This window comes from Emiliania huxleyi (genome assembly GCF_000372725.1).
Source record: "Emiliania huxleyi CCMP1516 chromosome Unknown EMIHUscaffold_12, whole genome shotgun sequence".
NCBI classification, from domain to species: domain Eukaryota; phylum Haptophyta; order Isochrysidales; family Noelaerhabdaceae; genus Emiliania; species Emiliania huxleyi.
This window is the reverse complement of record NW_005201392.1, coordinates 520,765-542,613: the sequence shown is the minus strand read 5'-3', so window position 1 is coordinate 542,613 and position 21,849 is coordinate 520,765. Positions and strand designations below refer to the sequence as shown.

Sequence of the window (21,849 nt, the reverse complement as noted above, 5' to 3'; positions counted from 1 at the left end):
GGATCAGGAGGCGGAAGTCGGCCGCTTCGGGAGCTGCTGAACAACCTAACGACCAGGCGGGACGACCACCGAATCGATCTAAAAAAGAATTCTCAAACCGAAGTGCTCCAAGTGCTCCAACCGCAAGCCTCTCTCACAGCACACTGGCACCAAGGGCGCGGACTGGCGCGGACTGGCAGATCTAAAAAAGAAATACGACCTTGCAGTTCTCCGTTTATCAGACATCACGAGACACCTGCCGCGTAAACGCGCATGGCCATCGTGAACGGCTGGTTGCACAACGGAGATGGCAGGTGTCTCTCCCTAAGACGATCCGAGCAAGCCTCGCAGTGGTGCCCGCACGGGACCATGATGTGGGTGATTTGCTCGCTCATGCACACGACGCACATGAGTGGGTCAACGTCGCCCACCACCGTTGCTGCCGTCTGTGCAGCAGCCTCGGAAAGCAAACCTCAAGCGCTGCGAGGCGAAGCGCCGATCGCGGTAGCTCCTCGTCCAAAGCGTCGATCGCGCCCGCGTGTGGCGTGGCGTCGTCGATCGCGATACGTAGCGCCTCTGCGCTGTCCGCGCTCACGAGCCGCTGTAGCGCGGCCAGCGCCTCGCGCTCCGACGCTTCCTTCGCCGCAGCCGCCTCCGCCTCCGCCTCCGCCGCCTCCGCCTCCGCCGCCCGTTGAGCTGCCGCCTGCCTCGCCTCGCGCTCCGCCGCGAGCCGCTCTCGCTTCGCCGCCTTGCGCGCCTCCTCTCGCAGGCGGTCGCGCAGCCGGCGCGCCTCGGTGAGCACACCCGGGCTCGCGTGCTCGCAGCCGGCGGCGATCGCGTCTCTGATCTCCTGCAACCCGTGCGAAGCCATTGCCGCCCGCAGAGCCTCGTTGTGCCGCGTTCTGCTCGCCTCCACCTGCGCTGCTGCCGCCACCGCCGCCGCCGCCGCCGCCTCCGTCGCGGCCGCCGCCTCCACCGCCTCCGCCTCAGCAGTAGCTCTAGCCGCCGCCGCCGCCTCCGCCACCCTCGCCTCCGCCACCGCCCTTGCCTCCGCCGCAACTCTCGCCTCTGCCCAAGCAGCCGCCCTTGCCCTAGCAGCCGCCCTCGCCTCGGCCTCGGCCGCCGCATGCTCCTCGAGGGCACACACGCACGCGGCGAGGCCGTTTCCCAAGCTGCAGCGCGGTCTTGCCCCCCGCAGTGTGCAGCGTATCAGCGCCCGCTTCCAGCAACTGACGCACGACGGCGAAGTGACCCTTGTAGGCGGCGATGATCAGCGCGGTGCCGCCGCCGCTGTTCTGCAGGTTGATCTCCGCGCCGCGCCGTATCAGGAGCTCGACCACCCGCTCGTGGCCTTGGGCGGCGGAACATCAGCGCGGTGTAGCTGTCGCTGTCCTGCTTGTTGATCTCCGCGCCGTGCCGGATCAGCAACTCGACCACCTGCTCGCGGCCTTTGCCGGCGGCGAGCATCAGCGCGGTGCTACCGTCGCTGTTCTGCAGGTTGATGTCCGCGCCGTGCCGAATCAGCAGCTCGACCACCCGCTCGTAGCCTTTGAAGGCGGCGTTCATCAGCGCGGTGACGCCGACGCTGTTCTGCAGGTTGATGTCAGCGCCGCGCCGTATCAGCAGGTCGACCACCCGCTCGTGGCCGCTGCGCGCGCCGCCCATCAGCAGCGTGATGCCGCTCACCGCACCTCTCTCGCACGTCGCGTTGACCCGCCCGCCGACCTCGAGCCACGCCAGCACCGCCGCCTCATCGCCTCGGTCAGCCGCTGCCACAACCGCATCGGAGACTGGCACGCCACCCCTTGACACCGCTGGCGACAGATTACCCGGCCGCACCCGCACACTCTCGCCGCCGCCCTCGAGCGCCACAACGTACCGTCCGCCCTCAAAGCTCCGAGCCACGCCCCGCATCCCGTTTAGCTCTGGGCGGGAGGAGAGCCCGCCGAGCTCGACTCGCTGGCCGAGCAGCGGCGCGTCCACAGCTGCCGCTGCCGCGCTCGAGGAAGCGCCGCCCGGCCCCGCTCGGCCGTCTGCAGCCGCCGCCGCCTCAGCCAAGACCTCGACGCATTCGGCGTGGCCCCGCTCCTTGGCCCACTGCAGCGCGATTTTGCCGTCCGTAGTGCGCAGCTTCGTATCCGCGCCCGCCCGCAGCAGGCGGAGCACTCGTAGCCTTTGTGCACCTCTCTGAGATGCTGCCGGGTCGGAAGAGCAGATATCTCAACGAGATCCGACGTCTTCGCGGTCATTGTTGGGGCGATCTTACCGTGTCGTGACGGAGACCTGATACCTCCCGGAGCACCTCTAACGGTTCTCGCTCCCTATCGAGCTCTTCTTGCCGGACGGCTTCTTCCTGTTTTGCGGGGCGCGCTGAGCTCTGTGTCAAGCTCGAAGGCAACGGAAACGAGTGCATCGCTTCGATAGACACACTGTGCTTGTTACCAAGACCGATCTCACGTACACAGTTACACTCCAGACGTTCTGTACTCTCCCATCCGACAACCGGCAAGACGCTGTCGTTAGCCAGCCGCTCTTGCGGCAGCCGTCAGCTGAGACTGAGCGCGTCGGGCGAGTGGAAATCGAGATGGCGTGCCGACCGTGGGCCCGGACGAAAGCGCCGCCGGCTCGGATCGAGTCCAGTGGCATCAGGGGCGCCTCCAGCACTCAACACAGTAGCACGCTGTTTGGCACGCTGTTTCGGGGTGCGCCCCCTTCTTTCTCACGCGTGCCCTGGCGCCAGCAGGCCGTGCCACTTGAGGAAAAATCCCTTTGGGTCTGCCGCCGTCTGCGGCGCCAGCAGCGTCCGCCAGAGCTCGTCCGCGACCGCGCGCGGCTCGGTGGGCACCGTCGCCTCGGCTGGTGGCCCGCCGGGCAGCGTCGTGAAAAAGGAGGGCACGGCGAATCGCCTGCCTGACCGGAGGGGCTCCACCTACAGGAAGGTTCCGACAAGACTCGGGGCAGCTTCATGGCGGCGCCGGCCCGACCGGGAGCGGGGTTCCGCCTCGTGCATGTTCTCCCAGCCACTAGAGAAGACGACGGCGGCGCCTTTGCTGGGCGCGAGGGGCGTGGCGACGCGCGGCCCGCCCGGCGCCTAACTCACTCGGCCCCGCAGTGTGAAGAGACACGCCGCCTCCTCACGTGGCGGCGAGGCTGCCCCTCGGGCGGGGCTGCCTCGGGCGGGTCGCTCCACGAGAAGGTGCCGCCCTCAAAGTCGTCGCCCTGCGTGGAGAGGTAGAGGACGGCCGAGTAGTGGAACTCGGGGAAGGTGCTCTCGTCTGAGTGCAGCCCACCTGCAGGTCGGCGTGGTGCGTGGAGAGGGGTCCGATCACGGAAGTAAGGTTGCCTGCCACTACCACTACTACCTGCAGGTCGGCGAGTCGGCGCCAGAGGGGTGCGTCTCGCGACGTGTGGGCGCCAGGTCCGACGCGTCTCTGACGCTCCCTGCGCCCTGTCTCTCTGTGTGTCGCGTCACGCACCCTGCTGGGCGCCCCGTCCCTCGAAGAAGGAGACGAAGGTCTGCAGCGGCGTGACGGTGGAGAGAGGCAGCCCAAACTCGTGCGCAATGGAGCGGCGCATCCGCTCGACGAGCCGCACGAAGAGGAGCGACGTGCGCACGTCGCGGAACGCGCACTTGGAGAGGCTGAACTGGTGGCCCGTGTCGTCCGGCCTGCAAACAGCACGGGCCGGCGCACTCTAGAGACCACAGCCGCCGGCTCCATCTCTCTCTGGACTCGCGAGGGTCGTGGGGGCTGAGGGGGCACGCAAGGGCGAGTACGCTACTATGGAACGAGGCACGGTCGCTGGCGCACCAGACCACCTCCAGCTCCTGCCGGAAGGCGTCCGCCTCCTCGGGCGTGCACAGCGAGTCGAAGGTGACCCGTGAGCACACCTACGAGCCCCCAAGCAGTCAGTCAGCGTTACACACGTGCTCACACGGATGACGGGGCGCACGCACTCGCGGAACACACGGGGCATTTTTACACACGAGGCGTTGTGTGGCGTCACAGGGGAAGGCATACAGACAAAGTGCAATAGTCAGAGGGCCAAGCTTGGTCGATGAATCATATGGTTGAGCTCGTGAGCGGGCACGGCGCCGCAGGCGGGGCGCTGCCCCGAGAGAGGTGAAGCTGGGAGGGAAGGAGGTGCGCGGCGAGAGCACGCCTCGCAACACGCGCCGCCAACGCACGCGCGCCCCTCCCGCAGCGGCACGGCGAGCAGCTCCTCGTCCACGACGCCGTACCTGTAGGGAGGTTCCGAGAATTCTCAGGGGAGGTTCCTCCTCCTCCGAGCAGCTCCTCGCCGACGACGCAGGTACCTGCAGGAAGGTGAGAAGGTTCGTGGCAGCTTGGTGCAAGCTCCCTCGGTCTCCGCGGGCGCCGCAACCCCGGCTCATGTTCCGAGCGCGTCTTTGGCGCGTGCTCGGCGGGCTGCCGGCAGGTGACGTTGTACGTCAAGCGCCGCCGCCCCTGCAGGTGCGCGAAGTCCGCGTCGAACACGTGGTGCAGCAGCCGAGGCACCTCCTCCGGCAGCAGCCCGCCGTCGGCCGTCTGCTCGGCCAGCCGCGCCGCCGTCCAAAAGGCGGCCTGCACCGTCTCACCGTCGAGGGCTGCGCCGCCGCCCAGGAGGGCGCAGAGCATGCCTGACCAGGACAGCCGTGCACACAATCACAAGAGAGGCGTGGAGAGAGCGCCGCCGCGCAGGAGGGCGGAGCGAGCATGCCGGCATCCCCTTGGCCGAGGGCCATCTTGAGCGGCTGTGACCCCTCACCTAGGCACCACCCCACGGACCGGTCGCTGCGATCATGCGAGGGGCTGCACTTTCGGGCGACAGCAGGCCTGACGGCGAGGAGGCGTCTGCACCGCTTGAAACGAGCAACTCTGCGAGCTCGTGCTGGCCCATCTCAACGGCGGCATGGAGCGGCGTGCTGCCGCCCATATTGGCGGCGTTCGGGTCAGCGCCGTGCGCCAGCAGCAGCGCTGCAATCTCGCGGTGTCCTTTCAGGGCTGCAATGTGCAGCGGTGTGCTTCGCCTGGCGTTGAGCTCGTTGCTCGAGAGGCCAGCGCTGAGGAGCAGGTCGACCGCGCTCATGTCGCCAGCTGCAGCGGCGTCGTGAAGGGAGTAGGTTGGTGCCGGCAGGCCACCATTGCGAGCGCTCACCGCGGCGAGCGCGAGCGAGAATGGCGAGGCTGTGAGGAGCAGCAACCCTGATGGTCGTCGCCGACGACGGCTGCACGTTGATGGCATCTTGCGCAGAGTCAGTGGCACTGCTAGTGACGGATACGTGTGAGCCTCGGCTTGCCCGTGACGAGCGGCCCAGGTCAGCAGCGTGTCCTGCTTGTGCGTCTTGGGAGCGGTTGTGTTTTTGCTGGACGAGATCAGCAGACACGCTGAAAAAAAAAGGTTTAATGCCCCTTGAGCACTTGAGCACTTGATAGGGTCGATTCCGCAGTGTCGTACTTCTCTCTCGTACTTCTCTCTCAGTGTCCTTTTTTTTTTAGTGTATGTAGCTCTTACGAACATACCCGTAGTTTTTGCGTACACGAACACCACAAAAGCTCTCTCTCCTGCTCCTCACTCAGGGGGGTCACAACCGAGTTCCTAGAGTCTAGCTGCCACGTTCAAAACCAGGACGGCGGCAGTGATTGGTTGGTGCTATCACGGGCATGATCCGTGGAAAGTGGAGCGGGTGGTACGGGATAGTAGAGCAGGCGCTTTGTGGGTGGCGGGCATGGGCGGCGGCGTTGGGTGGCCGGCCGAATCGTTAGCTGAGCTCCTCCCTCAAGCTCGATCACGCATGACGCACGTTGAGTGACAACGTCGGCGAGCTTCTGGATCAGGTTAGGTTGCCGGAGCACCCATGGCTGCACCTCCAACTCCTCCTCTGAGTCAGACACGCCAATGTCGACGACTGCGCCCTCCTCCTCCTCCTCCGATTCGCCGACTGCACCCTTCTCCTCCATGGGCTCGATCCGATTCCGCAGCGTGTCGTCCTCAGCGGCGGTGCTGCGCGGGAGGCGGCCGCGGGCACGCTGGGCTCGATCAGCGGCTTTCCCTCAGTTGCTCCGAAAGCACGGATTTGGCGGACGTTCTTGGCTTCAATTTTACGAATGTCTTGGCACCAGCTGAAGGCTTGCCCGGCCCAGATCACGCAGTTCGTGCACGGTATTCGGATTTTCAGTGTATGTAGCTCTTACGAACATATTTTGCTATTTGTTCGTGTGGGGGTATAGGACGCTCAGCGTGACGAGCAAGCTCAGGGAGTTTACGGCGCTCGGATACCCCTCACACGTGCTTAATGGGGCTATCGGGCGCGCGTTTGCCCGGACAAGAGACGAGCGGCTCCTTCGGGCCAGACTATGTTCACAACGGTGGGAGGCCAACCTCTAGCCATGTGAACTTGGAGCACTTGGAGTGCAGTCGGCAGCCTCACATCCAGGGCCGGGGAGCTCAGAAGCGCACCCAGCGGGCCGGATGATCGGGATCGGGCTACGGGCAACCAAAAAGAAAAAATATATTCTCAAAGCCAGTCAGAGCACCGTCCAAAGGCGGGTGCTGTCGACTAAGGGACAATCTCGTCTGTCGACAGCCGAACTTGTGATGGGACACCCTCGGAATCCAACTGCGTACTACTTGGCTAGCACGCTATTGGCATACCGACGGCTAAGGCCGAAATCGGTTCACACCTGCTCGAGCAGGTGTGAACACAAAGGATTCGCTCAGCTGCTCCGCTTACACTTGCCTGTGAAGTGTGAACAGCGGATTTTGAATCAGCGTTCTCCTCGAACGATATCGGTGTCGAAACACCGCTCTGACAGCGCTCACAGATGCGCTGTGAATCCTAGGAATCCTATTGCAGATTTTCCACCTGTGTCCTTTGCAAAGACGATGGCCTTCTCACGATGGGCTGCTTCTCCAGCCGCGTCGAGGCCCCGACCGAGGAGCTGCCCGGCCCTCCCGCCGTCGAACGCGACGACGCCCCGACGCCCGCCGACACCGCCGCGCCGACGCAGCCGGCCGACGCCCTCCCCTCCGCCACCGATCTCGGCGTGAGCGAGACGAAGCTGTGGCGCAAGCCGGCGACCGTCAACATCACTATGAGCGAGTTGACGGACCTGCTGAAGCAAAAGGGGCTCGACTGGGAGGAGCAGCGTGTGGACCTTCTGCGTAAGGCGATCGCACCCGATGACGAGCCAGTGGAGCGTGCTGTCTTGGAGAAGATGCTCGAGGCGATGAGCGGCCTAATCGCCGATGCCAGGTCTGAGACCAAGGGCGACAAATCCTCCACCGACGGTGCGATCCTCGTGGCGGAGAACGCGGAACTGCGGCGGCGCGTTGAAGAGCTGGAGCGTCGGGCAAAGGAAGCTGCTGCTGAGTCGTCGATGCCAGTGTCCCAGGGCGTCCGTGCGTCGGTCGAAAAGCTTGGACTCGTCGGCATCACTGCCACAAGGCTCGCAGCTGACGGTTCTGCGTTGCACTCCAAATTCGCGAGCTCCGGCGACGCGTTCACCTACTCCTTCGGCGGCGTCGAACAGTTCTTTGCCGGGCTCGAGGGCCTCGTGGGCACGCCGTCGCCCGAGTTCCTGCCGGCGATGGCCACTGAGCACGCTAATGATACGCGTTTCGTGGCGTGGAACGCCGAGAAGCAGCGCACGACGACGCCCGAGGCGGAGTGGCGCTACGTCGCAGAGCTACGAACGGGTGACTCGGCCTTCCCTGATCGCGACACGGGCTATCCCGTGGGCTGGCGCCTCGCGGACTTCGGCGCACAGCCAGAGATGATCAAGGCGGGGCTGCTGCTTCCCGAAGTCGCCGGGCTGCGCCTGTACACGGGCCCAATGTTCAGTCTGTACAATGGCGTGCTACGCCAGCGCCAGCGCGGCAAGTTCGTGACCACGTTGCACGCGATCAACTCGGCGATCATCAAGCTTGCGCGTCTCACCCCCGCCTGCACCGTGTACCGTGGCGTGAGCGGCGGCGTGCTCCCAAAAGCGTTTTGGGAGCCGAACCAAGACAACGTGATGGGCGGCGTGGAGTTTGCCTTCATGTCGACCACGGTGGACAAGTCGGTCGCGCTGGGCTACATGGCGAACAGCGGCAAGACGTCCAAGATGCTCTTCCAGATCCAGATGGGGATGATCGATCGGGGAGCGGACGTGTCGAAACTCAGCCAGTTCCCCAACGAACGAGAAATCCTGTTCGCGCCGTTGACGGGCCTCGAGGTCGTCAAGGCGCCGCGCGTCGAGGACGGCGTGATCGTGGTTGAGCTGCGGTTGTCGTGCAATCTCAAGGACGAGACGATGGACCATGTCGTCGCCAAGATGCAGCGTACGCACATCTCCGTCCTGGAGTCGATGCGCGTGCCGGGAGCGCCGCAGACCGGCGAGCTCGACGTGGTGTGCGGGCGCGCGGCGCGGCGCGGCGCATACTTCTTCAACGAGCAGGAGGGGTTTATCGAGGCGACTCGCGATGCGTTCCGCGCGCGGAGCGACATGTTCGCGTCGCTCGCGACGGAGGCAGCGTGGGCGGACGAGACGGGCGACGACGCCGCGGTCGCGGGACGCATGCGCGCTTCCGCCCAGGTGCTCGCGCGGAACGACCACCACGCGGAGGCGGCCGCGCTGCTTGGGATGGCAGCGGCGCGCGGCGGCGTGGCGGCCGAGCACGCCGACGCGGTGAGCACTTGGTGCGTCTCCTGGGGGCACGATCCGAGCGCGTCGCAGCGACGAGCGTTGCACGCCCTCTCGATGCTCCTCGCCTCAGGCATCGTGCGCCATCAGCCGTGGCCGGGCACGGTGGTGGCGCTCGCACAAGCGGGAGGCCACCAGATTGTGGCGGAGCGGCTGTGCCTCACGCACAAGCGGCCGCCACGGCTGGTCGTCGCGACGCCGTTCTACAAGGACGCCACGCGCAAGGCGCGGCGCGGCTCGAAGCTCCTCGCGGCGGCGGAGGTCGGCGACGTGGAGGCGGTGCGCGCCGCGCTCGCGCTGAGCAATTACTCCGCGGAGAGCGCAAACGAGAGTGCCGACAACAGCGTGACGCCGCTGATGCTCGCTGCGGCGGCGGCATCCGCCGAGTGCGTGCAGCTGCTGCTCGAGAGCGGCGCGAAGCCCGCGGCGCGCTCGACGCGCCACGTGACGGCGCTGCTGCTCAGCGCCATCGAGGGGTCCGTCGACATCGTGCGGCCGCTGCTCGCGGCGAAGGCCGAGCCGGACGTCGCGGAGGAAGGCGGCACGACGCCGCTCATCGCCGCGGCGAGCGAAGGGCACGCGGAGGTCGCTGCGGCGCTGCTGCATGCCGGCGCGTCGCTCGACCTCGTCACTGAGCAGGGCGTGAGCGCGCTCATGTTCGCCGCGCAGGGTGGCTGCGTGTCGATCGTCTCGTCGCTGCTGCAGCGCGGCGCGCGTGCTGACCTGGTCGCCAAGAGCCCGGAGAATCCGTGCGGCACCGCGCTCATCGGCGCCGCACGCAGCGGCAGCCTTGAAGTCATCGCGCAGCTGCTCGCCGCGGGCTCTGCGATCAACGGGCAGCGCGGCGACGGTACGACGCCAATCATCCAGGCGGCGTGGAACAATCATGCAACGGCGATCGAGGCCCTCGTCGACGCCAAGGCCGACGTGAACCACACGGACAAAACAGGCATGAGCGCACTCATGCGTGCCTCCAACGACGGGCACATGGACGCCGTGAGGACGCTGTTGAAGCTCGGCGCCAAGAAAGGCCTCGTCGCGACCGACAGCGCGACGACCTACAACGCGACGACTAACAACGCGACGACCGCCCTTAGCCTCGCGAGGAGCAACAAGCACGAGCTCATTGTCGAGCTGCTGCAGGCCGCGTAGACTGATGAGACATGAGAGGGAAACCGTTCACTGTTTGAGCATTGTGGCGCTCTTGGCGTCTCTCGGGGCGGGGGAAGGTAAGGGGTGTGTGGACGGGCGGTGGGACGGTCCGCTGATAGAAGATTGCGTGCTACCCTTTTCTACTACATACTACAGAAGTTTAGCGCTCCACGCACCGTCGGGTGCGAGGGTGCGTGGGCGGTCAGGAGGAGCCAGGAATAGACTACAACACTTCGGCGACCGTCGGCGCGCCGATACGCCCGAAATAGCGATGCAATCGCAATAGCTCCCAAATAGCAAATATATCCGCGCTCTCGGCGCGTATAGCCGCACGAGACGTTTACCTTACCTTACCTTACCTTACGCCGCGTAATCACGTAAAAGCAATCGAGTTGCTTTTACGTGACGTAATATCTCGGAAAGTGTGAATGCGCACCCGCGCATTCGGTCATGGAGAGGCACGCCCCTCGCTGGGCGTCACACTAAACTTTCACAGCTCGCTCTTGCCTGTGCTCATGTGCTCCGCGGCAGGTAGCCCGGCCTCCTTCGCCCACGTGTCGAAAGCGTCGCGCTGCGCTGCGCTCGCCGTTCGATAGTTGTACGTGAAACGACCGGCGAGTCTCGCACCGTCGTAGCGCTTGACTTCGCCACGGCGCACGTGCGGCTCGAGCACCGCATCGTAGCTGGCGGCGAAGAAATAGATGAGGGCGAGCCGCGCCGGCGGTGAGGCAGAGCGGTCGGTCACGCGGTGCGGCGTCGAGAGGAAGCGGCCATTTGAGAGCCAGGCAAGTTCGTCGCCAATGTTGAGCAGCAGCGGCGGCGCGCCTGCATCAGCGCCGTGGGCGTCGCGCAGCTGCGCGCCACGCACGCGCAGCCAGCCAGCGCAGCCACGGTCAAAGATCTCGAGCCCGTCGGGGCCGCCGCTGCCGTAGTGGATCAGCGTGAAGAGGTTGGCGTCCGAGTGCGCGGAGACGCGCTCGTGCGCGACGCCCGCGCGGTGGTAGGCACCGACCAGGTTGGACTTGTGCCGGCGCGCGTGTGCGGCCCATGCGTCCGCATCGCCCGTCACGGCGCGTGCAAACAGCCGCAGCAGCTGCGCGGCGAGGCCCTCGGCCCCGCGGTAGTGGCGCGCGAACGCGGCGCACAGCGCCTCGTCGGGGCAGAGCGGCTCGACGTCACCGTACCACACGGCAGCCGCCTCGCGAGAGTAGTGCGGGTCGCCTGCTGCCTTGCGCGTCGCGTCGTCTGGAGAGACAAACACAAAGTCCTCACGCTGCAACGCCTCGTACTTGCCCTCCAGCGTCTTGCGAGAGCTGTTGTGCTTCGCGTGCTGTAGCCCGGGCCCATAGCCGACCTTATTGCGGCGCCAGCTCATTAGCTGCTCGGGCGTAGACGTCTCCAGGCGGTGTTGCAGTGACTGCGCAGCCTCTGCAGCCGCCGAGGCGATGCCGTGGCCAACGACCAGCATGAAGCCGTGTTCTGAGGCGGCAGCGGTCAGCGCTGCTGACGTCTGGGCTTCATCTGCCACTGCAAGGTCAATCACCGGCAGAACCACGGACTCACTCTCGCAGAACCTCGTCTCCTCACTTGTGGCGGCTGATAGCGCCGCGACGAACATCATCGGCCCCAGTCGTTTATATTCAGAGAAGAAACAAAGAAAAGAACCCTCGTAAGAAATAAATTTCTTTGCGCGAATCTGAGCTAGGCAGCCGCACGACAACACTGTCCTAGGTGTAATTCCCCTTGAGCACTTGAGCACTTGATAGGGTCGATTCCGCAGTGTCCCTTTTTGCGTACACGAACACCACAAAAGCTCAAAACAAAACACAAAAGCTCTCTCTCCTGCTCCTCACTCAGGGGGGTCACAACCGAGTTCCTAGAGTCTAGCTGCCACGTTCAAAACCAGGACGGCGGCAGTGATGGTTGGTGCTATCACGGGCATGATCCGTGGAAAGTGGAGCGGGTGGTACGGGATAGTAGAGCAGGCGCTTTGTGGGTGGCGGGTATGGGCGGCGGCGTTGGGTGGCCGGCCGAATCGTTAGCTGAGCTCCTCCCTCAAGCTCGATCACGCATGGCGCACGTTGAGTGACAACGTCGGCGAGCTTCTGGATCAGGTTAGGTTGCCGGAGCACCCATGGCTGCACCTCCAACTCCTCCTCTGAGTCAGACACGCCAACGTCGACTGCGCCCTCCTCCTCCCATTCGTCGACTGCGCCCTCCTCCTCCGCCTCCAATTCGCCCCTTGCCCTCCTCTTGCTCTTCCATGGGCTCGATCCGATTCCGCAGCGTGTCGTCCCCAGCGGCGGTGCTGCGCGGGAGGCGGCCGCGGGCACGCTGGGCTCGATCAGCGGCTTCCCCTCACTCAGGTTGCGCCGAAAGCACGTAATTGGCGGACGTTCTTGGTTTCAACTTTACGGATGTCTTGGCACCAGCTAAGGCTTGCCCCCGCTCACATCGCCACATTTGTGCACGGTACGGGTATTCGGATTTTGCTATCAGGGCTTCAGCGCCGAAGAATTCAGAAAGCAACAAAGAAAACAGGCAACCCAAGCGAGGGATGGGGGAGGAGGACAGGGTCGAAGAATTCAAGCCTGTCTCCACGCTGAGTTCAGAATTCTTTGCGCGAATCTGAGCTAGGCAGCCGCGCACGACAACACTGTCTCTAGACCCGCGAGGTCGGCCCCCATGTGGCTCGCTCTGACGGCCCTCAGCCTGGGCTTCGTGGCGCTTCGACTGCAGCCGCCACAGGCCGTCCGCGTCCGCGCGGGCGTGCCGTGCGCCGCGGTGTCGCAGGGCGCGCCGCAGCGGGTCGCTCTCGTCGAGCTGGTGCGAGAGTCGCGCGCGGCGCCGCTGGCGAAGCGGAGCGCGCGTCGCAAGCGCGGGGAGGCCAAGGAGCGAGCGCGCCAGGAGGGCGCAGTGCTCCGCGAGGCGAGGCCTCTCGCCGACGCGCATGCGCTGCCGTTTGAGTGGCTGCTGGTGCTGGACGTGGAGGCGACCTGCGACGCGCGCGGCCGCCCGTGGGAGCACGAGATCATCGAGTTCCCTGTGGTGGCGCTCAACCTGCGCACGCTGCAGGTCGAGCACGAGTTCCACTCCTTTGTGCGCCCGACAGCCAACCAGACTCTCACGCCGTTTTGCCGCAAGCTCACCGGAATCACGCAGGAGCAGGTCGATGCGGCGCCGCCGCTAGATGCGGTGCTGCGCGAGTTCGACGGCTGGCTGCGCGAGCGCGGCCTCGTCAACACGGCCGAGGCGCGCAGCTTCGCCTTCGGCACGGACGGGCACTTTGACTGCCAGTTCTTTGTCGACGGCGAGTGCTCGCGCAAGGGCATCCCAAAGGCGGAGTACTTTGACAAGTGGGTCAACCTCAAGCAGCTGTTTGCCGACCACTACAAGGTGCGCCGCTGCAAGATCGCCAAGATGCTCGAGCGGCAAGGCATGCGCTTCGAGGGCCGGCTGCACTCTGGCATCGACGACTCGCGCAACATTGCCCGGATCGCGGCGCAGCTGGTTCGGGACGGTTCGCCCGTGTATATCAACGAGGGCCTTCCCCCGCGGCAGCGGTTCCTCGACCTGTGAGGCGGCCCCCCGCACCGCGGCGGACGCAGTTCTCAGCACTATACTGTGTACGTCAAAATGAGCGTTCCAAATGTGTCAGGTGCCTTTCTTTTGTCGGGGGACGCTCTCGTGCCACTCGCACTCCCCGATCTCCTCCCATATGGCATATCGCCATATCGGGGGGCCCACACCGCACGCGTAGCGAGTGTGTGATCTGAACCGCCCCGGGGCGGGCCGTGGAGGCGTGTGGAGCGCGGCTCAGCTCGTTTCGTCTCGACGCGTCGCGGCGGACACGGGGGGTCTCGTAACTCGGCGCCCGCCCTCTTAGGCTCTTTCTGGCCGCGTCCCTCCCCTGTCCTCTCGACTGCACTCACTCTTTACATACATAAACAAGGACCACGGAAAATGTTGTTTTTGTTATTGAAAATTAATATATATGGAAAAACAGCTCCAATAGTTAGGGCTGAGCAGGTGAGTGGCGCGGGCCGTCCGCGCACCGCGCGCGGGGGGCGCGGGCCGGGGCCCCGGCCCCCGTACAGGATGTTGGTTAATTACGAGCGCGACTCGTAGCTCCCCGGGATAAACGGAACGATATCATCCACGCTCCACATCCCCGCGACGCGCGAGCGGCCGCGCAAAACTAAGCACAAAACGGCCGCACGCCGCGCACGTTGCTCGTCGGGGCGTGTTGGAGCGCGCGCCACACGCACATACGTCGTCACACACGAAGGAAGCGGACGTCAACCTCGATCTGGCACCGCTCTCCCGCCGTCCGACGCGCGCACACACCACGCCCAGGCGAGCCCATCAGACACGCCCGGAGTGCACTGGTGCCCTTCTCCTTGCGCGCGCCCGCGGCCCCCGCAGGCCCCAACCTGCCCATGGCGACGCGGGCGGTCACGCGCTGCTGCTGCCGGCTCGCTGGGCGCCCTCAAAGGCGGCGCGCAGCGGTGGCACCATCCGGTCGAGCGAGTGCAGGAAGCCGAGGGTCGGCTTCGCGTTGAGCACGCCCTTGAGCCCCGCTGCGGCGACCGCGTCGCCGCCCTCCGGCCCGGACGCCGCCGCACCGCTGGTGTCGGGCGCGGCCGCCTCGTCGCTGGCGGGGGCGGGCGCCACCGCCGCCGCCTTGCCGCCGCCGCCGAGGGCGGCTCGCTCGAGGGGCCCCTTGAGCCGCAGCAGGGAGGCGCAGCGCGCGAGGATGCGCGACGACGCCGCGGCAAAGTGCAGCGCGACCAGCGCGTCAAAGGGCGGCGCCGAGTTGCGGAGCGTCGTCGTCATCGACTTGAGCGAGAGGAGCAAGGCGCCCTCGTTGTACCGCCGCGCGTGGTGCGCGCCGTCCGAGGTGCCCAGCTGCCGCTCGTATCCGGCCTCGTTGTAGTACGGCTGCTCGCAGAGCACCAACGCCTAGAGGAAGGGTCCGGGACATGTCCGTCCACGCCCGGCTGAGATGTCTTGGGTGGGTGGGTGGCGGGTGGAGGAGGGTGGGTGTTGGGATAGGTGTTGGGGTGGGTGGTGGGGGGGGTACCGGGTGGGTCTGAAAGGTGGGTGGGGGGTGGGTGTCAGGGTGTCGGGGGGGGGGCGCCTGGATCGACACGAGGACCTGCAGCACCGTCGACGACTGCGGGTTCCACAGCTCGCACGACTGGCGGCCGGTCCACGTGCCGAGGAGCGAGAGGCAGACCTTGCCGTTCTCGTACAGGTTCGGGTTGATGCGCTCCCCGTACGACAGGTAGTGCACCGCCGGCGGCTGCGTCGGGAACTCGGGCGGCAGCTGGAGGTCAAAGACGAAGACAGCGTCCTGGTACGGGGTGCCCGGCGGGCCGATGACGAGGGCACGGAGGAGGTCGGTGCGTGACGCGAAGGCGACGACGTAGATGCCGCGGGGGAGGCCGCTCGCGAGCAGCTTCCACTGCTTCTGAGCAACCTTCCCGAAATTGGGAGGGTACACGGGCTGCGTGGGGGCGCCGCCGCCGGTGCCGCCGCCGCCGGTGCCGCCGCCGTCGGCGGTGGAGGAGGACGAGCTCGCCGCAGACGGCGCTGTCGCGGCCGCCGAGCCCGAGGGCGGCGAGGCAAAGGGCGAGTGCGTCGCGTATGTGTGGAACGAGGTGAGGTCGAGCCCGTCCTATGAGGGGTGGAGACACTCACTCAGGTCGGAGCACCAAACGCAGAGGCGGGCCCAACTCGAGCGCGTCCTCGTCGTCCACCACGCGGAACTGCTCGATGCCCGCAGCCTCGATGGCGCGGTGCGAAAACTCGTCCTCGCCCTCGGCCGGCGCCCCGCCAGCGTCCCCGTCCGCCGCGTCTGCCGCGCCGCCCGCCGCGTCCCCGCCCCCGCCCGCCGCGTCTCCGCCCCTGCCGCCCGCGCCCGCCGCGCCTGCGGAGCCCGCCGCGCCCGCCCCTCCTCCTCCACCCCTCGGCGCGCCGGCCGGCGCCTCGACATCGAGCTCGTCCGCGGTGGCGTAGTCCTCCTCGTCGCTGTGGGCTTGACTGCTCGCTGCAGCCACCCGCGGGTCGGCCTCGCCTGCGAGATGAGCGTCGGCCTGCGCGATCAGCCTCCTCGCCGCAGCGGGCGACGCCTTGCTCGCAGCCTCGGCCTGCGAGATGAGCCAGGCGGTGGCGCGCTCGATGTCGTCGCCGTTGGCCTGCAGCGCCTTCTCGCACTGCCGCGCCGACTGCGACGTCACCGCGCGCAAGTGCTTGGCGAGCTCCCGCCGCGCCTTTTCGGGAAGCACGCGCTCGCCGCCCTCCCCGGCCTCAGCCTCCATCTGCGACGCGCTCGGCTCGGCCGGCTCGGCGGCCGCGTGCCCCTGCTCCTCCTCCTCCCCCCCCCCCTCGATCAGCGCCCGTTCGGCATTCTCGATCGCCGCAATCGCGCGCGTGGCGTCGAGTGGCTCGTGAAGGCCGTCGCCACTCGCCCCCTGCTCGCCGCCCTCTCGCTCCTCCTCTCCGTCGTCGACAGCATCCGCCTCCTCCCCGCTGCCCTGCGCGTCGCCCTCGCCGTCCGAATCGACCGTCTCCCAACCGGACGAGCCCTCGCTGCCGTCGCCGGCGAGGCCGCCGCGCGACTCGCCCTCGTCGCCCTCGTCGAAGGACGCCGCGTCCTCCTCGAGCGGCTCGTCGTCCTCCTCGGTGTTGACCACGTACAGCGTCTCCGCCGCCGCGCGCGACACGCGCCCGTCCATCCACTTGACGCGCACCGACGGCCCGATCTCCTTGACCTCACCCACCCACCGCAGCGCGGTGAAGCCGCCCTCCTCGGGGTCGCCCGTCGGCGCGCCCTCCTCATCCTCGTCGGCGGCGGCGGCCGCAGCTCCGCCCGCGAGGCTCGCGGCCCAACGCGTGGCTCGCGTGAGCAAGAGGCCCGAGAGCGAGTCCTGCCCGGCCCCGCCCGCCGCAGCCTCCTCCATTGGGGCCGCCGCCTCTGCGGCACCGTCGGCCGACGCCGACCCCTCCCCCTCCCCAGGGTCCGGGATCGACGGCAGCCGCAGCACCACGTCGCCAACCTTGAAGTTGAAGTCAGGGTGCGGCGCGATGTCGTACACAGGCACGACCTCTCGCCGCTGCTCGGCCTGACGAACGAGTCAGTCTCAATCAGCCAGTCATCATTAGCTAATTAGGCACCACCTCTCCCCGGTGCTCGGCCTGCGCGGCGGCGCCCTCGCCGTCGGCGGCGTCGGCGGCGTTGGCGTAGAGCATGGCGCGCGCCGCCTCGGCGTCGTTCAGCCGCCACGACACGACCGCGATCCGCTCGTCGTGGTCGACGGAGACGACCACCCCGACCTGCTGCGCCTCGCCCTCCGCGGCGCCCTTGCGAACCACAAAGTCCTGCGGCCAAAACTCGTAGTAGCCGTCGACATGCTTCGCCGGCGCCAGAGTGACCGCCTGCGAGACGACGGCGGCGCGAGCTGGATCACCCACGAATCGTGGACGCTCGCGCGCAATGCGCAGGCGCGGGGCTGCACACCTCGGCAGCTTCTCGGCTGCATCATCTCGCACCCCGGCTGCATCTCGGCTGCATTTCGGCTGCATCTCGGCTATATCACGGCTGCATCTCGGCTGCATCTCCTCTCTCTCTCGCGAGGGCAGCCGCCTCCGCGTCCGCCGTGCGCTTGCCATCCTGCCAGTGCACGTCCACGCGCGTGTGGCATCCAACCACCTCGACGCACGCGTCGCTCGGCGCAACCTTCTTCTTGCGAGACTTCTTCGCGCCGCCGGGCTGGCTGCCGCCGTCGGCGCCGCCGCCGCCGTCGGCGCCGCCGCCGGCCGCCGCCGCCTCAGCCTCGTCTCGGAGGCGGAGCAGGTCCTCGGCGCCGAGAGCAGCGTGCTCTCCCAGCCGCCAGCAGCGGCGCGCGTGGTGGTCGAGCAGCTCGATGAGGCGCGACGGCCGCTGCATCTCGGCGGGCGGCTCGATCGAGGCCGCGGGCTCGCTGCCTTCCGACGGGATGGCGGCCAGCCAGCGGACCAGCGCCTGCGCCGCATGGACCTTGGAGACGGTTGCGTGCTCGTTGGCGTACGGCGCACGGAACGACCCCTTGAGCCACTTTGCGCGGCGCAGCGTGTCGCGCGTGCCCGAGACGCTCATCGACGGCCAGAACCACGTCTGCTCGTCCATCGTGGGGGAGTGGACGGCGAGTGAGTTAGCGCTCGTTCGCATCACCTTGCAGCTGGCGCCGTCTTCCCACGCGAGCTGCACGTTGTCGTACACCTCGTCCACGCGGCCCAGCCACCGCGCCTGCGTGGAGCGGGGGGGGGAGGGGCGTTGGAACGGGGCGGGGCGCGATCCGGCCCGCTGCGGCCCCTCTCTGCCAAGCATGTCTTTGGGACGGCTCCGCCGCCTCGCCGCGCCGCCACCTCCCCCCTCCCCCCGCCCCTCGCGCATAGCAGACCTCTCTCCCCTCGGGGAGGCGGGACCAAGGGCCCCCCGGCGCACCTGCGAGTGCAAGACGAGTGCGCCCGGACGGCACGCGGCGAGCGGCCGCAGCAGCTCAGTCGCGACGCGCCGCAGGACGAGGCCGTCGGCGCAGCGGACGTCGCAAAACATGCGCATGCCGGTGACTATGCCCGTCTGCCCCAGCTGTGCGTCCGTACGCGACACGATGTCCCCCAGCAAGAACACACGGTCGGCCAGCCGCAGCTCGCTTATGTACTCGGTCGTCGGCGCCTCTTGCGTCGACCAGTGCACCCGCGCGGAGCCCGGCGCCAGCTTGTCGCCGCCGGCGTTGTCGTCGATGATGTCGTCGATGTCCTCGTCGTCCTCGTCCTCGTCGTCCGACGAGTTGGGGGCCCGCTCGACGAGCCCGATCTCTTCCCCCTTGACGACGAGGTCGTCGGTGAATATCTTCTGGGCGCTCGGCATGTCCTGTGTGTGGGGTGGGACGCAGCTGTGCGAACCGGCACAAAAGACGCCAAACTCTGTAGCCAGTAGCCCCATACCGATCATCCGGCTCGCTGGGTGCGCTTCTTAGCTCCTCGGCCCTGGATGTGAGGTTAATGACTGCACTCCAAGTGCTCCAAGTGCCGTGCGCTTCTAAGCTCCCCGGTCCTGGAACCTGGATGTGCGGCTGAGTGAGGGAGGGTGATGGGTGTAGAGGATGTAGAGTGTAGAGCGCTGTAGAGATGTAGAGATGTAGAGCGCTCTGGAGCGCTGTAGAGCTGTAGAGCTCTACATCCGGCGCGTGACGATGTGAGTCCGATGTAGAGCGGTGTGACGATGTGAGTCCGATGTAGAGCGATGTAGAGCGCGATTTTGCTGTAGAGAGAGTTTGTTGTAGAGGCTCTATACAGCCAAACCGCTGGGAAGGCAGTGACTCGAGGTCGAGCCGCGCTAATGGTGTCTCCGAGCTTACTGGAGCTCTGATGGACGGCCCTGACTATCCCTGACACACAGAGAGTCACTCTGACGGCACACAACACCCGTATAACTGCGTCATGACCAGCCTGCCATGCGTCGCCGGTGCCGCATTCGTCGCTGTGCTTCTTTAGCAGGCGGTGGACTGTCAGCTGCGAGGACGGTCGCATTTGCGCGAGGCGAGGCGATCATTGTTGAGCGTTGCATGCGCCATGACTCGCGCCAGCGCGTGCGGGAGCTCCTGGCTGAGCGTTGAGTCGATGCGGGTGGCAAGATCGTACTCGACGCGGGCTTCGCTGCTGCGCGGGTACGCGAGTTGGTTGTCGCGCAGGTCGAGGGTCCGCAGTCCAGGTAGTTGCCTCCGGAGGTCGGCCAGCTCAGCTGGGATTGAGCCCGCGGTGAGGCCGCGGCTGGAGAGGTCGAGAGCGGTGCCGCCTCCCGATGTCTGCACTCCGAGGTAGTTGCACTCCGGAGGGAAGCGCGAGCCCGAGGTGCAGACGTTGGGAAGGGCGGGCAGGGGGCAGGCAAAGTGGTTTGTGCCGCCCAGCAAGCAGAACGTCACCCAGGCACGTCCGATCAGCGGCAAGTTGTTGAGCTGCGACGGCACGGTTCCGGAGATGTCATTGTTGTACAGGGCAAGATGATCCAGCGAGAGCCCGCCAATCTCCGGAGGGATGGTGCCCGAAATGGAGTTGCTGTGCAGACTAAGCGTAGTCAGCTTCGAGAGCTTGCCCGTATCCGGAGGGATGGTGCCCGAGAAGTCATTGTCGTACAGGTAAAGAGAGTGCAGCTGCGAGAGCTTGCTCGTATCTGGAGGGATGGTGCCCGAGATGGAGTTGCCGTTCAGATTAAGGTACGTCAGCTGCGATATGTTGCCCAGCTGCGAAGGGATCGTCCCCGACAGCCCTTGGTTCTTCAGGTTCACCTCGGTGCCCCTGAAGGTGCCGTCGCACAGAGATGTGCCGTAATGGTGTCGTACACTCTGGTAGGGCCAGTCGAAGTAACCGTAGCATGACACGCTGTTGTCGCAGACCGTGCCCGCGGCCTCGCAGCGATCCGCCAGAAGAAGGAGCACGAGCGGGACGAGGCGCGCCGAGGAAGAGCAAACCGCCTCCAGCAGCGCAAGAGCGAGTGAGTTTGCCAACGTCATTGCGGGCGATTGTGCAAGCCGAGCTCGCCGGCTGTAGCACGCGTGCTTTGCACCGATAAGGGAGGGTGCTGGCGCGGCGCGCGATGCGAGCGCGGTCGAGGCCGAGGCGAATAATCGCACAAGGCCTAGGCTCAAAAAAAAGGCGAACGCGGATCTGGGCGGAGCGTTCAAGCGCTCACAGTTTGAATCCTTGAGCGGCGCCCGCCGCTTATGTGTGTGTGTGTCTGTGTAGTTAGTGTCCCCAGCTATGGGCGTGTCCACGTTGGAGCCAGGTGTGGTGTGGACGCGAGAATAGCTCCGCCGTTCATGGATGGAGGCAACCGATGCGAGTCGACTGGTGTGTGTCGTGACTCGTCGTGGTTGGTTTCGACTTTCGTATCAAGGCCCGGCGCTGCTTGCATCGCTCTGGGTGGTGGTGGCGGCGCTCCATCCAAGAGACGAACCAGATTAGACCATCCAGTTTACGATAAAGTGGGTCTAAGTGTCTCGCGCCTTGCGGGGGGGGGGGGAGCGGAAAGGAGGAACCTCTTCCCAAGTCTAATAACCTGGTATGTCTATGCCCCCCCCCCCCTTAAAAGAAAGAAAGAAAGAAAACAGACAACCCAAGGGAGGGGTGAAAGAAAGAAAGAAAACACACACCCCAAGGGAGGGATGGGAGAACGGCACGCCGCCACCACACAGGGATTTTGGAGGGATGGGAGGACGGCACCCGCAAAGTAATTTCTTTGAATGTGTGCGTCTGATTACTCGCCCCCGCCCCCGAGCGAGCGAGATGTCTGCGTCTGTCCGTGTCAACTTGAAGTACCGGAGAGGCGATTTTACGATGACCACTCTAACCTGCGAGCCGAGCGACCAGTCAACGTTTGATGAACAGGTTCAGGAGGCGCAGCGTCGTGTGGAGGGGCCAGGCGGTGGACGCTTTTTGGGCAAAAGCGGACGCGAGCCTTGCACCCTGACTGGCAGAGAAATACTCGCCAAGCTCCTTGCGCAATGTGCATTCACAAAGGACTATGAGGCTCACCTCTCGGACCTGAAGTCGTTGCTCTCCGCTGCGGACAATGGCACCTGCCTCCAATACAGGTACGGCGGCCGCTGCAGCAGCAGTGTCGTCCTTGCCTACGTCGCAAATCACTGCGTCCGCAGCGGAGCCCATTCTGACTTTGAGGGCGTGGCAAGGGAGTACGACAGTGGTCTGGGCAAAGGGATTACCAGAGTGCCCCTCCCTTCGCGTCCACCTCCGCCGCCGCCGCATCGTTTTTTAGGTGTGGGTCCCGGCTTGCTCTTGGTGCGACACGTGCAGCCCGCAACGACGGAGGAAGAGCTGAAAGCGCATTTTGAGGGCGGGGTCGATTTCTCAGACGGCACGGGCGGTGTGGAAGGCTGCGACTTTTTGCTCAACTCGTACGGGTCACCCTCGATGTATGCGGTGGTCAAACTCGAGCACTGGTCGCGCGCGGACGCATTCGTGCTTGCGC

The 21,849-nt window shown here is 66.1% G+C and overlaps 7 protein-coding genes across 7 annotated transcripts in view; 3 read left to right on the top strand and 4 right to left on the bottom strand.

Moving 5' to 3' along the window:
* EMIHUDRAFT_448985 (hypothetical protein) overlaps window positions 1-82 on the top strand; it is a gene marked incomplete at both ends in the record, with an annotated part of 1,926 nt that extends 1,844 nt beyond the window's left edge. Inside the window, one exon of the mRNA XM_005790455.1 lies at window positions 57-82. Within this exon, the coding sequence (XP_005790512.1) occupies window positions 57-82 (26 nt within the window). The remainder of the gene's footprint in view (window positions 1-56) is intronic.
* Window positions 83-4,587: 4,505 nt separating this feature from the next.
* On the bottom strand, window positions 4,588-5,321 carry EMIHUDRAFT_351666 (hypothetical protein). The gene has a single exon (XM_005790454.1). It carries the CDS (start codon window positions 5,221-5,223, stop codon window positions 4,747-4,749), a length of 477 nt encoding a protein of 158 aa, XP_005790511.1. The 5' UTR covers window positions 5,224-5,321; the 3' UTR covers window positions 4,588-4,746.
* A 3,702-nt stretch (window positions 5,322-9,023) lies between these two features.
* EMIHUDRAFT_62824 (hypothetical protein) lies at window positions 9,024-9,818 on the top strand (the record flags this gene model as incomplete). Its single annotated transcript, XM_005790453.1, has 1 exon — window positions 9,024-9,818. One exon carries the CDS (start codon window positions 9,024-9,026, stop codon window positions 9,816-9,818), a length of 795 nt encoding a protein of 264 aa, XP_005790510.1.
* Window positions 9,819-10,308: 490 nt separating this feature from the next.
* Window positions 10,309-11,439, bottom strand: EMIHUDRAFT_200516 (hypothetical protein; the record flags this gene model as incomplete). The annotated part of the gene is made up of 1 exon (XM_005790452.1): window positions 10,309-11,439. The coding sequence occupies one exon, from the start codon at window positions 11,437-11,439 to the stop codon at window positions 10,309-10,311; it is 1,131 nt and encodes a 376-aa protein (XP_005790509.1).
* Window positions 11,440-12,779: 1,340 nt separating this feature from the next.
* Window positions 12,780-13,340, top strand: EMIHUDRAFT_44906 (hypothetical protein; the record flags this gene model as incomplete). The annotated part of the gene is made up of 1 exon (XM_005790451.1): window positions 12,780-13,340. A coding segment is annotated over one exon (561 nt), but the record flags the coding sequence as incomplete, so codon positions are not given.
* A 933-nt stretch (window positions 13,341-14,273) lies between these two features.
* EMIHUDRAFT_62783 (hypothetical protein) lies at window positions 14,274-15,294 on the bottom strand (the record flags this gene model as incomplete). The annotated part of the gene is made up of 2 exons (XM_005790450.1): window positions 14,274-14,780; window positions 14,971-15,294. Coding segments are annotated over 2 exons (831 nt in total), but the record flags the coding sequence as incomplete, so codon positions are not given.
* Window positions 15,295-19,822: 4,528 nt separating this feature from the next.
* Window positions 19,823-20,176, bottom strand: EMIHUDRAFT_57044 (hypothetical protein; the record flags this gene model as incomplete). The annotated part of the gene is made up of 1 exon (XM_005790449.1): window positions 19,823-20,176. A coding segment is annotated over one exon (354 nt), but the record flags the coding sequence as incomplete, so codon positions are not given.
* Between the last annotated feature and the right edge of the window lie 1,673 nt (window positions 20,177-21,849).

Bases quoted from the DNA above. Each gene is read 5' to 3' on its own strand.
- EMIHUDRAFT_351666 (XM_005790454.1), bottom strand. From the start codon at position 5,223: ATGCCATCAACGTGCAGCCGTCGTCGGCGACGACCATCAGGGTTGCTG.